The sequence below is a fragment of the Rattus norvegicus genome, chromosome 5 (genome assembly GCF_021556685.1).
Source record: "Rattus norvegicus strain SHRSP/BbbUtx chromosome 5, alternate assembly SHRSP_T2T, whole genome shotgun sequence".
NCBI classification, from domain to species: Eukaryota; Metazoa; Chordata; class Mammalia; order Rodentia; family Muridae; genus Rattus; species Rattus norvegicus.
Window position 1 is genome coordinate 62,690,571 of NC_141538.1, and position 17,245 is coordinate 62,707,815.

Consider the following 17,245-nt stretch of genomic DNA (forward strand, 5'->3'; position numbering starts at 1 on the left):
GTAGAGGTTGCTATTACTGCCCCTGATCATAGGCACTGCTTAAGAATGCTACTTTGACCACTGGCCCAAACATAGATCTACTTAGAACAGTGAAGATAGAGACAGAGAGAGAGAGAGAGAGAGAGAGAGAGAGAGAGAGAGAGAGAAAGAGAGAGAGAGAGAGATCTACTCAGACATTCACCTGATACATGTTCTGCTAACATGTGCTGAAGAATCAGAAATCAGCCCAAAAATAGCATGTAATTTAGAAGCCTCACAGGGAAAATCTCTTTGACTAACAACGATGCTGTCTTTCAATCTGACCAAAGACCTTAAGTTAAAGACTAGAGTCTGCAAAACAAAACAAAACAAAAACAAAACCAACACTCTGCATAAATGCTTTCCAGGATACCTGCTAGTAAGAAAATGAAAGGAGCATTCATAGCTCATCACCAAGTCCCTCCATGTTCATAAAACACAACCACTTAGAAAACGAGCTTCAGGATTCCAGGGCTATCTTGATACGATTAGCAATCTGCCACTATCAAAGTTTCTCTCGGCTAGCTCTCATAGCAGGGGACATTTCTTTCTGTGCATGGGAATTCAGGTGACTGCGAGAGGGCTGAACTGGCCTCACATTGTATACAGAAATAGCTTTAGTTCTAATCCAGAAGAGTTGGACTTAATCCACTTTATATATAACTGAGCCTTGACCTAAGAGAACCTCAGTTACAATGGTTGGATATATCTTGGGAATATTTCCCATGCTACTAAGGGTATCACTATTGCCTTTGTGTTGCTGAAACCTGTGGATTCCTCTGCAGAACTTCTTAATCCCATTCTTCATCTAGTGACTTCCATACTTCACCCTGCAGACTGGAGGATCATGTCTCTCTGCTAAGGCACAGGCACACACATTTGTAACTGTAGAGGAAGCAATAAGGACTTCTCTTTATTAAATAATGGAAGGTGTGGGGCTAATTTCCTTAATTTTTACTGTGTTTGGAAAACTTTAATCACAGCCACTGGAAAAGTTTCTTTAGAAGACTGAGTAAAGAATTTCATGAATATACAAAAGGCCATTTTACTATTTCTTCATCCTGCTGACAGGTAGCAATTAGGTCAAAGAGTCTTTGAAGTCAGGGCTGAGGTTCAGAGGTGCAAGAGGCTTAGTATGTTGTCTTTTCTTTTATCCTTTTGTGATGGACTAGACTGAGTTTTCTAGATTGAAATGTTTGTCCTTACTTCCTGGGAACCTCCTGTGTGTGGATTATTCCTGTCCCGTGCAGTTATTAGCTCCCATGCGTGTCTGTATTTGTGGTCTGGTCATTGGTCTGCATTTGTATTTACTAATCCACTTTCTTTTCTTTCCCACAGCCCCACTAGCAGTAGTAGGTATGGCTCCTCCTGTAATGTGAGTCGAGGAAGCTCTCTGCTGAGTGAACTGGACCAGTATCATGAGCAAGACGATGATGGTCGGGAGAGGGACTCCATTCATTCTAGCCATAGCTATGGCAGCCTCTCCAGAGATGGCCAGGCTGGCTTGGGAGAACAAGAGAAAGCCTTGGAAGTGGCCTGTGAATCACAGAAGGAGAAAACAGGTGAATCCAAGGAGAGAGATGATGCCACAGTCTGCCCTCCGTCAGACCTGATGCTGCACAAGGACCTCACCCTAGGACCCCAGGAGAGGTAGGTGATGGCTAGCTCACATGCAACCTGCCATATCTCCTATTGAATGCACTTTTCACTTCTTTCCTTGCAGCTGGGGGGCAGGTGCAGCAACAATGGTCAAGCTGTTACATTATCCTTTGATTTTTGGTATGGTTTCCAAGATGTTTGAGGGACTTGTGTCACAGAGGTGTGGGCACACCCGAGTTCTTGAGCGTGCAGTCTTGACCACACAGATGTCTGAGTCTGAAACTGCTTCTGAGCCCCACAGGTTGTTTTTCAATAGTTCCCTTTGCTTAGGGATCCTTGGCTGTGTCCTATTCATTCATATTTTAATTTCTTTTGTGAGCATTGATGTTTAGTTATATTTTACCCTGTCTGAGGAAAATCAGAACAGAATTAGCCAGATTTAAAACATCTGCTGTAAAGTAAATAAATGGCTTGGCTGTGTGTTTGGCATTTTTTATCCAAAAGAAGACTGTTTTGTAATGTATCTTTTGGGCAGGTATGGTGTACGCCTGTAGTTCAGTACTCTGGAAGCAGAAGCAGAAGGAGCTTAAGACCAACCTGAGCTGTACAGTGAGATCCTCTCTAAGTATAGCATCAAAAAGAACTAAAAGTGGACGTGTGATAAAGTTTCGTATAGAATTTGAGTGTTCTTTCTGTGTCACTGAGCTAACCTGTTTAGAATAGCAAGAGGTTTGTGCATACTAGCTCACTCAGTTTTGCTACTGTTGACAGTTTTGGGACAAATAATCATTATGGAAAACTACTATCCATTTTAGGACACTTGTTAGTCTCTGGCCTGTATAGTAGATGCTAACAGTCATGACCAGGGTGACAACCAAAACTCCCCAGACATTGTCAGATGTTCCACCAAGTACAAAATCCCTCCCTGTGCCTAGCTGAAAACACACGGGTTGGCTCAGCTTTCCCACATCTAGATCTCCTGACAGACCTCAGACCAGGGCCATGCCCGTGGCTGGATGGACCATGCAGCTTCCTGAAGATCATTGTAAAATTCCTTCTCTCTTCCTTTTTTCTTTCTTTTTATACGTTTCTTTATTTTTCTTACGTTGTAGCCCAGGCTGGCTCCAGACTTGTAACTTAACCCCCTGATTGCTGAGATTATAGGCATGTGCTGCAATGCCTACTGTATTCTTGTTTTTCAGTCTCTTGTAGTTCAGTTCATAGTGGAGAGGCCCAGGAGACTAAGGTTCAGACCAGGCCTCTTACTGGGTTGTGGTTCCATAAAGGCTGGTTCTTTATGGATCGCAAACCTGACATTAATGTACTTGTTTATCTCCATTAGGCCAAAAGGTAGCCAAATTCTTGACCAATACTTTGGCTAAAAGTGCCCACAAATGTTTTGGAACAGTTAGGCGTCATTGGAGCCTGGCATGTCTGCTGCCCTGACTATAAGCTATAAGGAGGAAGGAAAGTATTATCTGGTACTAACCACTATTCCAGCTGAAACCTAGGTGATGACCTGCTCTAACACAGAGTTTCTGCCTCTGAGGCACTGGGTTATATTACTGTTCATTTCATAGAGGCTGTCCCTGAGGCAGCTCAACATACACAATGGTGACAGGAAAGGACTATCCCTTCCCTAGGCGGAGTCTCAGCATTGGCAAGTCTTCCTAAACAGTGGAACAGCAAGGGTTTAGAGAACAGTTTTTTTTTTCTTAAGGAACCTATGCAAATCCCAGAGGAGGCTGGTGGTCTCTAGCAGTGAGCAGGAGGGGCGCATGCTCACTTCACCTGATCTGTGACTTCTGCACTTGATGTTGACTCAGGCCCTGGCTGCTGCTGCTGCTCCTTTTATCACCTCTTAGTGTCTGAGCTCTCTCATGTGGGTACATGAGAGAAGGAGAAGGAAGGGGGAGGGGAAAGAGGAAAGAGTTGTTATTTTAGACAGGAATTGTTTTCAAAATAGTTGTTCAGAACTCCACTGTTTTGTGGCCTGAATCACTAGCCAAGTGTAGGCATGAGCACAGGCTGTTTTATTTTAGACATGGCAGTCCTGCCTGGGCATTGTCACTCTGTTGTCTCTGCTGTTTACAAGAAATGCTCTTCTTTGTTGCAAGTTTTCCCGAGGAGAAAGCATCGTCGCCCTTTACCCAGGCCAGAGCACACTGGTTCCGAGCGGTTACCAAGGTCCGACTCCAGCTGCAGGAGGTAGGAATTTGTTCCAATAATGGTTGGGACAGTTTTTTTTTCTTTGAAAAGTTTGGGAGACATATGGTGCTGGAGAGGCTGTCAGTAATTAGTCATCTTCTTACAGTGTGCTTCTGGGAATGCATGACAATTAAGTGAGGGCCTTAAGAGAGGGAAGGTGGCCTTGGCTGTTTGATGAAAATCAAACAGGCCTAGTAGGTGGGAGTGTAAAGGTAGGGCTAAATGCTTATTCTCTCTACTACCATTTCTGTGGTGCAGTGTTAAGGTAGGTAACAAGGCCTCTTGGGTAATCTGTTGTATTCTTTATTGGCCAGGTCAAGTACTCACTTTACACAGGGCTGGAAATAAGGTACAGACATTTTTATGGGAAATTTGGCCCCCAACTTAAGATTTGCAAAGAGGGTACCAGAGAAATGGCTCGGTGGGTGAAAGTACTTTCTGTGCAAGTATGAAGAGCTGGGTTTGGTTCTCAGCAACCATGCAAAAAGCTGGGTGTGGCTGCATGCACCTGGAACCCCAACACTGTGAAGAGAGGTAGAGACAAGAGGATTATAGGGCCTGCTGGTCACCATCACATTTTCAAACCCTGTGAAAAACCCGGTCTTAGAATTAGGCAGAGTGATAGAGCAGGGTGCCTGACTTCCTTTGTCCTCCATGGACCTGCACACAGATGACACACAGGGGGGTGGTGAGGGGGCAAGAGAGATGGAGAGAGAAGGAGAGGGAGGGAGGGAGAGAGATGGGGAAAATGTAAGAATAGATGATGTAGTTCCACAAGCAACTTGGGAGGAACAGGTTTATTTACCTTACAGTTTATAATATCTCATAAAGACGGGGCAGGACCTAAGGCAGGACCCGAAGCACAAGCTATGGAGGAATGCTGCTGACTGGCCTGCTCCCCATGCCTTGTTCATACCTTTCTCATGCAGCCTAGGACCACTGGCTTATGGGTAGCATTGCTCCTAGTGGATTGTTTTTAAATGACGGCTGTAGCAGTCACTAGTGTAAAACCTGGCAGATATTAAAAACTCAAGCATGCTCACATATACCCTTTAAAGACTAGTTTGAAACTTAAGGAAAGTATCTGTACAGTCCATAGCTCTGTACCCTAAGTCAGCTGCTGCCTCTGTCCCTTCACATCTGCCTTGTTGTCTCCTTCTATTGTGACCCCCCTCCCCCAGAATCATCAGTTGAGTTGTAGTCAAGAGAGTTTGCCATTCCTAAATAACCATATCCTCCCCTAAAAATAAGGCACTCCTCTAAATAACCATAATCACACTGTCAAGAAAACACCAGCAATAGCTCAAACATCAGAATGTCGTGCAAATTTGCCAGCTGCTCCCCACAAGGTCTCTTTCTTTTCTGATCCAGAATCTAATGACTGCCTTAATTGGTGTCTCTTCTGTTTCCTTCAGCCTGGAGCAGTTCTCAGTCTTCGTTATCCTCACAGTTTTAAATGACGAAAGCTTTCCTTTTGTAGCACGGACCCACTCTGTGTCTTCGTGTTAGGTTCAGGCCATACATACTTGGTAGGAATTACAGAAGGAGTACCTTCCATGAACCTGTCCTGCTATAGTTGATGTTGGCCTCCATATTTGGTTAAGTTATATTGGTTAGGTCCCTCTGCTGTCAGCCCTTCCCCTTTGTAGTGAGAGCTCCTGAGACCTCCTGGTGGTAACATAAGTCTGCAGCTACCACTAGTGGTAGTTATTTGCAGATGATAACTTTGTTCCTGTCGTCCTTTCCATGGTGCAGTGTGTGTTCCAGTATAAAAAAGTTTCCTTTTCACCTATCAATGTCATCCAGAAAGACTCATAGGCTCTTTAGTGCACCAGTTTTAATATATTATTATCATTTATCTCAATAAATTATTCTGATTAATCTAATCTGTCTCTCTGTCTCTGTCTCTCTCACACGGAGAGAGAGAGAGAGACAGAGAGAAAGAGAGAGAGAGAGAGAGAGAGAGAGAGAGAGAGAGAGAGAGAGCGAGCTTTGTGGATTGTGTCTAAGTCAGTGTCTCACTATTGAAGCCTTTGCTAGCTTGAAGTTCCTATGTACTCTAGGCTAGTCTCAAACTTTAATCTTTCTGGGTAGACCTCTGGAAGATACTGGGATTATATAATGTGTTATTACAGCCAGCCTGCAAAACATAAATTTAAACTTTCAAAAAATAATTTGATGATTTTGATTCCTTGAATCAAGTTCTTATTCCAGGGGCCAGGCTGACCACAAACCTACCCTCTTCCTCCAGCACCCTTCTATGTATTGGGATTATGAGTCTGTACTTAAAATGTCTGTCTTAAAAGTGTTTTTTAATCATTAACAAATATTCTTAGATGACAGGTTTTAATTTGTTATGCTTTTCACATTTTCATTTACATGATATATGTTAATATAATGTATACATATATAATCTGAAGTAAGTAATGTGTCCAGGAAATCAAACATTGGAGTCTGTGGATCTGGACTGTCTGACAAGAGGGAACAAACATTTAACCCACAACTGTAGAGCCAATGCCATAGTGCTAACTTTTTATTTCAGTGTTTTAAAAGCAAGTCTTGAATTCTTACTATAGTGAAAGGAAAACTCAGAATGAGAACAAGAAGAATGTACTGATCAAAGTACAATTGGTTATAACTGTAAAGAAATTATTGATCAAAATATAACCCCCAATAAACCAATTAAAAATTATTCAAAAAGTGAAACTTGTAATTGTCTGGGAGAAAGTGATGGTTTATCCTGAAATAAGGGCAATCATCATTTAATTGAACAGGAAAACCATAGTGTGGATGTCCTTCACACAGAGAGACAGCTGACCAAAAGGAGAAAGATGAACCAGAGCTTAAAAGGTGTCCGTTTATGCCTAGGATGAGCTTTGTTGACAGCAGCTGAGAGCATAAGACAGAATGAACGCAGCACCGAGAATTTTCCCCCTAAATTATGAAAGTTTAGCCTATGTCGCCCCTTCTTTGTAGCCCAAGAAGTATGTAGCCAACTTCTTTCAGAGCTTCAGGCAATGTATACTCTGAGGGTTAAAAAGAGTCACATGAGTAAAGTTCTCATGAGTTCAAGCCATATACAATGACAAGGACAAGCTACACATGGCAAAACCCTATTTTTCCATAGAGGTATCTGAGTAACAATAATAGGAGTGAGTAAGCATGCTCTTATGCCCCCTCCTGGTGGGATCATAAAAGCACATTTCAGGAATAGTTCATGTTTTCAGAGAAACTGAGGTCACAAGACTCTTGTCTTGTTTTCTTGGACTTTCCTCACAAGCACTCAAATTTCCTCTTGCACAACTCCATTCTTGGACTGTGTCCCAACAGTATAGTATACACACAAGACCACCCTTTAGTTCTCTACTTGAAGATCCTTTTGTTTATTAACTGTAAGAGATATTTCCTTTGTTACAGGTGCATAGTATTCCACGGTGTTACGGTACTGCACCTTAGTGTTCTTGCTGTATGCACATCTTGTTACTCTTCAGTGACTTACATGAAAGACAAAGGTCTGCTTTAAGTTGTCTTCTGTAATCTGGGCTGAGGGAGCAGCCAGCAGTAAGAGCATTGCCAGTCACAGTGGTAAAGGGAAAGCACAGATGAGGATTAGATGAGCCGTTGCAGATGACTGTGCAGGTCTGCCTCTGCGCACACATGCCACTCCTCACATTTGCCATCCTGGCAGCACCTCAGCTGTCCTCCCTGACCCAGGGAGCAATCTGAGGACATATGTAAGCAGCTTTGATGACCACGCCAAAGGGTCTGTGCCTTCCATTGGCATGCTGGCAACCTAGTCCCCATGCTCGTGGTGCAGTAGGTGCTTTTCTTTCCTAACCCACCAATAGGGTGATTTGTCAAAGTTTTGGGATTTTGATATTCTTTTAGATGGCAGTATCTTAGTAGTTTAAATTTATGTTTTCTTGCTAGTAAAATTGAACATTTTCTTAAATAGGAAGGCTAATTAGAAATTATTTTGTGTGACTAATTTCTATTGAGTATTTTTTTCTTAACTGAGCTTTTTATGTTTTAGGGAAATTAACTCTTTGTTACTTGAGTTGCTAATCTTTTTTCAGGGTATCATTGTGAGGAAATACAAATATTTTAGGGAACTGTTTTTCTAATCTGGAAAATTAAGAAAACAATAGTATCTTTCTCTTAGCATTGTGAACTATCCAGGAAAACCATGACTTTAGAAAGGAATATCAGGAAAGAAAAAAAAGCACATACTTCAGTGGCTCACATTGTCTCCATGATACAATAAATTCCTTTGGGTCCAGCTCTACACAGTTTGAAGTGCGAGTCATGGACCAGCAAGGCCTGGGAACCGTTTGTTTTTAATCTTTGATGAACTGACTACTAAAATGGAAATCAAGCCTTCACTGGAGGCTCTGTCTCACTGAACAGGATGTGAACCAAAACTCCAGTCCATGACACTGGGAATAAAAAACCAGCTCCTTAACGAAAAGAAGTTTGAGAAGCATTAGTTTATACTTGTAAAACATGAAATAATTTGTTTTCTCAATTCTCAGAAACTTTGTTTGCAATTGCTGTTTCTTGTGCCTGGAATTTCTCTTAATTCCTCTAGCAAGCTTTTCATCTGTGGGCTTTAAGATGCAGCCAGATGTGAGGTGTCTGGAGAAAGTCTCCAGACTGTGTGTGAGAATCTGTTTAGAATTGGCACTCACCATGAGATTATAGGGCTATTATTTGCTGTTATGCCTTCCTTAAAAAAAAAAAAGAAGAAGAAAACCCACCTTGGGTCAGTTCTTGGACCATCAGGGCTATAGTATACGTGAGGTCACCTGCCATAGAATGTCTAGCAAATAATTTTTAGTTATTTTACTAGCTAGAAATGCCCTTTATTTCCACAAGTGCCTTCATGTATAAATTACATTTCTGTTGTGATAAAGTACCATAACCAAAGGCAATTTAAGGAAGAGTTTACTTTGTGTTTTGGTGCCAAAGGGCTAGATAGCTGTTGAGGAAGGCAAGGTGGTGGGAGCAGGAAGCCGAGGGTCATGTCTCAGCTGTACACAGGAAACAGAGAGGGCACTGGAAGAGGGGAGAGGCTATAAACTCACAAAGCCCACCACCTGTGATGCACTTCTTCCAGCATGGCTCCCGTCCTGAAAATTCTATAATGTCTGCCAAACAGCACTACTGACTGGGGCTTAGTGTGTAAATATGAGCCTGTGGGTGTGGGCAGTTCTCATTCAAACCATCACTTCTAATTCATCATTTCCCAAGGTCCAGCCCCTAAAGTTAATAACAGCAAAATATCAACCATTCAAACCTACTGAGCTTTCTTTTGTGATACATATTTAAACATAAGTTTATTGACTTATTACAGTATTACATGTAAGTTTTTCCTCAGTCTTTGTAAGCTTTATTCTGGGTTAGTAAATATGACTGGTCCTTATTCACTTTGTCATAAATAAGGTTTTGGTAATGTTGTCATAGAAATCTATTTTTGTTGTTACTGTTTTTTGTTTTGTTTTGTTTGTCTTTTGAGACAAGGTTGCTCTGTGTAGCCCTGACTGTCCTGGAACTCACTCTGTGGACCAGGCTGGCCTTCAACTCAGAGATCTGCCTGCCTCTGCCTCCCGAATGCTGGGATCAAAGGCGTGTGCCAATACCACCCTGCCCAGACTTTTTTCCCAGGAGAAGGGGGCAAGATAAAATCTATTTTCATTTCTGTTTATTTTTTAAACTTAAAATATTTAAATAAATGGATAAACTAGGAATATTTCTTTTTTGAAGAATTTGTGCTTTGAGTTTCTGAATGTGCTGGACTGACTTTGAATATTAACATTTTTGTCAATTTAACCAAAGAATGGTATCTGACTTTTAAAATTTACATTTTTCCCTTGTTTGTGATTTGAGTATTCCCCATGCATTTAGAGTAACTAATACTAAGCTGTTCTGGCATTAATGAATTTTGGGGAACTACTTATGCCATTCCTATAAAATTGTCAGAGACTGAAGGGCTTGATTGTTCAGGGCCATACTTGTGTCCTCTGTGTAGCTGGACATCTGAGCTTACCCAGTGTTTGATGACATTGCTGATGCTGACGATGCAGTAATGCTGGGTGTGTGGGTGGGTGGGTAAGAATCTGTACCTTATTTGGTTTAGTTGCAGAAGAATCTGGGGGAGGAGGTGAGACTTTTAGCTCTAGAAACAGAGACTGCGGTGGCAGCAGGTGGGTGGGTGTTCCAGGTGGAAAGGGACAGTAAAGGAGAAGACATGGAGACAGGGCCATAAGGAAGGCTTGACAGGAGCTCTTAGGCTGTTGAAAGCTGAGGCAGGCAAGCCATGGTAATCAGGGACAGAAGTGAACAGATCAGAAGGCCCACACTGAAATGGAGCTGTCATGGGAGCTTGTCATACAAGAGTAGCAGGCCAGCCTACGAGTTGGACTGGCAATTTTTCAGGGAAGTCACTAAAACAAAAGAACAAATGGGTTGTTTCCTGCAAAGTTCTGTTTCTACTCGTGACTTCCTTCCAAACTAAGATGCTTCCTTCTTACCTCATAATTCAAGTTCTAAAAAGGTTGTCCCATGAGGAGACAGTGATGAGCCTCAAAGAGAAGTGGGCCCTTGGGACCCTACCTCTTAGGCTTAGTAGCAGTAGGAAAACACATGGTTTAATCGGATACTCAGGATTCTCTCTGGTTATGGCTGCCCATCTTAACTTCCATTACCTCAGGCTTTGCCTTTTGATGAAGATCCCTAGTTTCCTTTCTGTTTTAGATCACTGAAACATCAGAGATCATGCCTTCCTCAGACCTGTACTGTTACCATTTAAGTCACTAACCCGGGCCTGGAGAAGCCGCTCAGTGATTGAAAGCACTGACTGCTCTTCTAGAGGACCTGAGTTGACTCCTAGCATCCACATGGCAGCGCATGTGTCTGTAATTTTAGTCCAAGGGGATCTGATGTCTTCTCCGGCCTTCTGGGGCACTGTATAGATATATACTATGTATACATGTTATATGTGTATTTTATATGTGTATGTATATACATATACACATAGGCAAAACACCTATAGACATAAAATAAAAATTAAAAATTGTTAACAATTGTTTTAAATAACTAATAAATATGACAGGATGTGAGGTTCAGGGGTTCAGAGCACCGACTGTTTTGTTCTTCTAAGGACCCAAAGTCAACTCCTAACACCCACATGTGGCTCACAACTGATTGTAACTACAGGTACCAGACACACACACAATGCATTAATATACATGCAGGCAAAACAACCACACCCATAATGTAATAAAAGTATTAAAAAAACTTTAAAAATGAAAGAAGACAAATAAACAAAAGGGATGTATAATGTAAAGGTTCTTTCTTGCTCCCAACTCCCATGTGTCCCATGCCTCCCCATCACACTGTGACTGTTTTCTGAGTCTCCAGGGATAAGGAGACTTATCCCTTTGCGGCTTCAGGCTCACATGTGCACTGCATACTCACTGCCCTTTGCCTTGCTTCTGTCACTACTCTATGTCTGTTCGTGTTCTTTAGTATCCAAAAAGCTACTGCTAGAGTAAGGCTGTGAAAAGTGTTTTTTCTACTAGCATAAAGTTACTGCTTTTTAAAATAGCTATGTAGTATTTCTTTTGTGAATTTATTATAATTTTTATGGTGTGTGGTCTATGGTTGGATCTTTGAGTTGTCTCTAATACTATAATGCAGGTTCTGCCAGTGGGCCCAGATATTTGGAGACTTCTTTTAGCCACAATTTTGAATCTCTGTCTCTCCTATGCCTTTACCAGAACGGGTCCTACTACTACTTCATGAGCCAGAGAAGCCTCCCCTAGACAAGGGCCTTGCGCTTCTCTGAATACTGAGTCTGCCCTTGCTTCCTACAGGCGCTTCCTGCCCTGTGACAAACAGAGTGTTCTTACCCGATCTGAGAGACCAGACCTAACATATTTTTAGCTTCTAACTTTGACTAAAACTCTATCTGTTCTCTCAAATCTACGTTAATGAAGACCATGCCTTCTTGTCTGTTCCATGGAACTAGATCAAGAGTAAAGCTTGTAGTTTGGGGTTTTTTGTTTGTTTGTTGTGATTTTTTTGTTTTGTATTGTTTGTTTTTGTTTGTCTTAGCTTCCTCTGCCATTTCCAAACAATTAGCCTGCCCTACTCCTACCTTCCTAGTAATGATCACTTTATGATAATTTTATAATTTACCTAGGTTTACATTATTAGTGCCATTGAATAGAATACATAACTGAATTCTTAATTGCCCTTGTGTGAATGTGTATGTGTGTGGGAGGGGTATGTATGCGCATTTGTACATGGAGTCCAGAGGTTGACATTAGATCTCTTTATCTTTGTCTACCCTATTATTTATTTACTTTTGAGATAGGGTCTCAGTGTAGCTCTGACAAGCCTATAAATTGCTATGTAGACCAGGCTGGACTTGAACTCATAGAGATCCACCTACCTGTGCCTCCCACTGCTGCAGTTAAAGGCACGTGTCATCATGCACATGCTCCATCCTATTTAAAACAGTGTGTGTGTGTGTGTGTGTGAGTGTGTGTGTATGTGTGTGTATGTGTGTGTGAGTGTGTGTGAGTGTGTGTGTATGTGTGTGTGAGTGTGTGTGTATGTGTGTATGTGTGTGCGTGAGTGTGTGTGTGAGTGTGTGAGTGTGTGTGTGCGTGTGTGAGTGTGTGTGTATGTGTGTGTATGTGTGTGTGAGTGTGTGTGAGTGTGTGTATGTGTGTGTATGTGTGTGTGAGTGTGTGTGTGAGTGTGTGTGTATGTGTGTGTATGTGTGTGTGAGTGTGTGTGTGAGTGTGTGTGAGTGTGTGTATGTGTGTGTATGTGTGTGTGTATGTGTGTGTGAGTGTGTGTGTATGTGTGTGTATGTGTGTGAGTGTGTGTATGTGTGTGTATGTGTGTGTGAGTGTGTGTATGTGTGTGTGAGTGTGTGTATGTGTGTGCGTGAGTGTGTGTGTGAGTGTGTGAGTGTGTGTATGTGTGTGTGGTGTGTGTGCGTGTGTGTGTGTCTGTCTGTCTGTCTGGGTGCATGTGTGCATGACAGTATGTGGCACGTATGTAGAGATCAGAGAACATTGTGGGGGCGAATCCTTTCCTTCCATCATAAGGGTTTTGGAGATTAAACTCAGATCTGATGGCATAGCATCGTTACCTGCTGATTTATCTACCTCACAGGCCCCTTCCAGTTTATATTTTGAATCACTCTTGTTCACTGAATCTAGAGTTCGTTGGTTTTGTTAGACTGTATGCCTACTGAACCTTAAGATCTAATTATCTCTTCCCCACAGCACTAAAGTTACTGGTGTGCACATCCACGTTTGGCTCTTATGTGCATGCTGGGGATCAGAACTCCTCTCTTCATGCTTATGCAACAAGTACTTTGTCCACTGAGCCATGTCCAGCCCAACTACTCAATGTTTGGAAGGCAGCACCTTATCTAGAGCTATGCAACTAGTAACGGTATACCTGAGATTTCAGTTCGTATCTGCTTTAACATGGAAGCCTGCCTGGTTTTAAAACACCATGTTCCAAAGTATGTCCCACACCGTTGTAAGTCTACAATTGTTAATAGGTGTCAAGTGACAAGGTTCTGTGTTCAAAAAAAGCTTGGGAAATGCTGAGTTCATTAGAGTGACACCAACAGATTGCTCTTGGCTGGGCAGTGTTGAACCCAAACTGCAAAGTTTGGGTTCACTTAGTCTTAGGATCCTTTAAAAGGAGAATCTCACAGTGTACATCAATTTTGCTCACATGCTTGGTAATAAAGCCTTGTTTTGTTCAGAAGCATTGAATTGGACTTGTTTTTCAAGGAGAGTTCATTAAAATTTCATCTGTCAAGGTTATCAGTAAGCTCCTAGCGACATACTCTGGGAAATTGCTTTTCTGTCTTTATCGTATTGGACCCCTGCCTGCTGCATTTGACACTATCAGTGAATTCTGTTTTTTGACTTCTTTTTCTTTTTTCCTTTTTAAAAATTGGATATATTTCTTTATTTACATTTCAAATGTTATTCCCTTTCCCAGTTTCCTGTCCATAAGCCCCCTAGCCCCCCCTCCCCCACGAGAGTGTCCTCCCCCCATCCATCCCCCTTACTGCCCCCAACATTCCCCTGCGCTGGGGGTCCAACAAGGCTATTCTCTGCTACATATGCAGTTGGAGCCCTGGGTTAGTCCTTGTATAGTCTTTAGGTAGTGGTTTAGTCCCTGGAAGCTCTGGTTGGTTGGCATTGTTGTTCATATGGGATTTGCAAGCCCCTTCAGCCCTTTCAATCCTTCCTCTAATTCCCCCAAAGGGGGTTCCGTTCTCAGTTCAGTGGTTTGCTACTAGCATTCACCTCTGTATTTGACTTGTTGTGGTTGTGTCTCTCAGGAGAGATCTATATCCAGTCCCCCTCAGCATGCATTTTTTAGCTTCATCAATCTTATCTAGTTTTGGTGGCTGTATATATATATATATGGGCCACATGTAGGGCAGGCTCTGAATGGCCATTTCTTCAGTCTCTACTCTAAACTTTGCCTCCATATCCCCTCCTATGGATACTTTTGTTCCCCCTTTTATGAAGGAGTGGAAGCATCTGCATTTTGATCATCCTCCTTCTTGAGTTTCCTGTGGTCTGTGAATTGCACCTTGGGTAATTTGAGCATTTGGGATAATATCCACTTATCAATGAGTGCATACCAAGTATGTTTTTCTGTGATTGGGTTACCTCACTCAGGATGATATTTTCTAGTTCCATCCATTTGCCTATGAATTTAATGAAGTCATTGTTTTTTATAGTTGAGTAGTACTCCATTGTGTAGATTTACCACATTTTCTGTATCCATTCCTCTGTTGAAGGGCATCTGGGTTCTTTCCAGCTTCTGGCTATTACAAAATATGGAACACTTCACAAATTTGCATGTCATCCTTGCGCATCTTCTCTAAGTGAACCCACACCCTGGAGTCCTCTGCTGTACATGTGTCGGAGGCCTCATATCAGCTGGTATATGCTGCCTAGTTAGTGATCCAGTGTCTGAGAGATCTCGGGGGTCCAGGTTAATTAGACTGCTGGTTCTCCTACAGGGTTGCCCTCCTCCTCAGCTTCTTCCAGCTTTTTCCTAGTTCAACCAGAGGGGTCAGCAGCTTCTGGTCATTGGTTGGGTGCACATATCTGCATCTGACTCTTTCAGCTGCTTGTTGGGTCTTTTGAGAGCAGTCATGATAGCTCCATTTTTGTGAATGCCCCATAGCCTCAGTAATGGTGTCAGGTCTTGTGGCCTCCCCTTGAGCTGGATCCCACTTTGGGTCTGTCGGGTTTTTTTCTGCTTTTAATGCCCATTTTCTTAGTTCCCATATTCAAATAATAACCATACTTAAAAACCACGCTCACATAGCACCTCCTTCATGAAGCCTTCCCTGACTTCCACCTCACCTAAGCAATTCTAAGAAATATTTCCCTCTTAACTGCCTCTTATGATACATTTTATTCCCTCACTTTAATGTTTTGGAATTGCTGAAGGCTGCTGCTTCATTGACGATCCGAAGAGTTCCACATTCTAAGCAGGCTGTTGTGAGGAGCAGAGCTCTTTCAGTTCAATAAACTGGTGCCTAAAAAGGCAGGCTGGAAAAACTACTTTGAGTCTTTGACATTCAGTTTTGTGCTTCTTTTGCACTGAGAAAAGTTCAGATGTCTAGACAAGCATGTGGACTGAGGGTGCCAAAGTGTAGACTGTTTAACCCATCTTTTGATCTGGTCTTCTGTTAAAAAGGCCTGTTTCAAAAATACCTGTTTTGTGGAGTTCACAAAGCAATGTTCTCTGGAATACATACTGTGAGTGCAGTAGTAACCGTGTAGAGCAGAGCCTCACATGTTATAAGTGTTCAGTAAACATGTCTGTTATTGACATGGCCTTTTGTAACAAGAGAAGCAAAAATGACATTTTTAACAAAAGTACGAACACTCCGTTTCCTTTAGCATAGTCGCCATTTATACATTAAGTCCCTACCTCATTCATCTTATATTTGTGTGAATCTATCTTATTTCTGTAACTTTTTATTACATTTCAAATGTTTAGTTAATGTGTGTGAGAACTCACGTGCCTGTGTGCAAGTGTGTGGGTCAGAACAACCTGCATAGGTTCTGACCTATCATGTGGTCCTGAAGATCAAATCACTGTGTTAGGCGAGACAGCACGTGTCTTCACCCCGAGTGCTCTCACCAGCCATATCTGCTGCTGTGTATTCTTTGACCAACAACTCTTCCTTTTCTCTACCCCATTGCCATTTCCCCCAATCTCTATTTTTGTATGTTGCTGTATATTTCTTTTAGCTGTCTCTTCAGTTTTTCTTTATGTTCAGGTATATTTTGAAATTATTTTTGGAGATAATAATATAATTGTATTATTTCCCCTTCCTTTCTTCCCTCCGGACCCTTTAATATATCCTGGTCTTTCTTTCAAATCATGGTCTCTCTCTCTCTCTCTCTCTCTCTCTCTCTCTCTCTCTGTGTGTGTGTGTGTGTGTGTGTGTGTGTGTGTGTGTTCCTAAATACATAGATATAACCTACTAATCTACATGCTGTTACTTGTATGTATATGCTTCAGGCCTGACCATTTGGTATTAGATAACCAGTTGGTGTGCTCTTCCCATAGGAAGAGTGTTTCTCCTGCTCTCAGCATTCCTTACTTTCATGTAGTTTTTATAGGGTTGAAGCCTCCTGGATTCCCCCCAGTCCCTTTAAAGGTAGCATGTTTATTTTTGCTGTCCTTTTCCAGCCTTGTTTATGTGGTTACGTTGGTGACAAGTGTAGTTTCTGACACCATAGGAGACAAAAACTCCCTGTGCCTCTGGCTTTTACAATCTTTCTGTCCCTTCTTCTATGATCCCTTATCTTTAGGTATTGGCATTGTACTATAGATGTTGGCACTGGCTTCTACAACTCTGCATTTTGATTGGTTGTGGTTTTCTGTAATGATTTCTGTCTGTTTCCAAAGAGATGTGTGTTCAAATTGTTTTCTCTCATTATACATGTTTGTATGTGTGCTTATGTATGTGTATATAAAACTATAGTGTTCTTTGTTCATCCATTAATAGACACAGGTCCCCTAACTTATCTGGGTAAGAAATCAGTCAGGACCATAAGTAAATTTTTGCAAAGCCAACACTTGTAGTAGAAACTAATTACCCTTGGGCTTAATAAAGTAGAGAATAAACTTGTTGAGTTAGGTGATCAGAAAAGTCTTCAGAGGAATTCCTAAAGAATACTAAGTTAGCAGTTATTTTTAAGTATCAGAAAATAAAAATAAAATCAGATGAGCTAAAATCAGATGAGTTAAAAAGCTGAAATCAAGGGCTAATTGACATGCATCCAGTTTGTACATTTGCCATCAAGGAGATCATAGTTCCTTTCATGTGGCACTGTCTTAG

The 17,245-nt window shown here is 41.8% G+C and overlaps 1 protein-coding gene across 10 annotated transcripts in view; it reads left to right on the forward strand.

The window, feature by feature from the left end:
* The window catches only part of Unc13b (unc-13 homolog B), a 215,142-nt gene that overhangs the window by 131,990 nt on the left and 65,907 nt on the right, over nucleotides 1–17,245 (forward strand). For all 10 annotated transcript variants that reach the window (XM_087550942.1, XM_087550947.1, XM_087550943.1 and 7 more), the window contains 2 exon segments: nucleotides 1,357–1,668; nucleotides 3,735–3,825. In XM_087550942.1, the coding sequence (XP_087407068.1) occupies nucleotides 1,357–1,668; nucleotides 3,735–3,825 (403 nt within the window).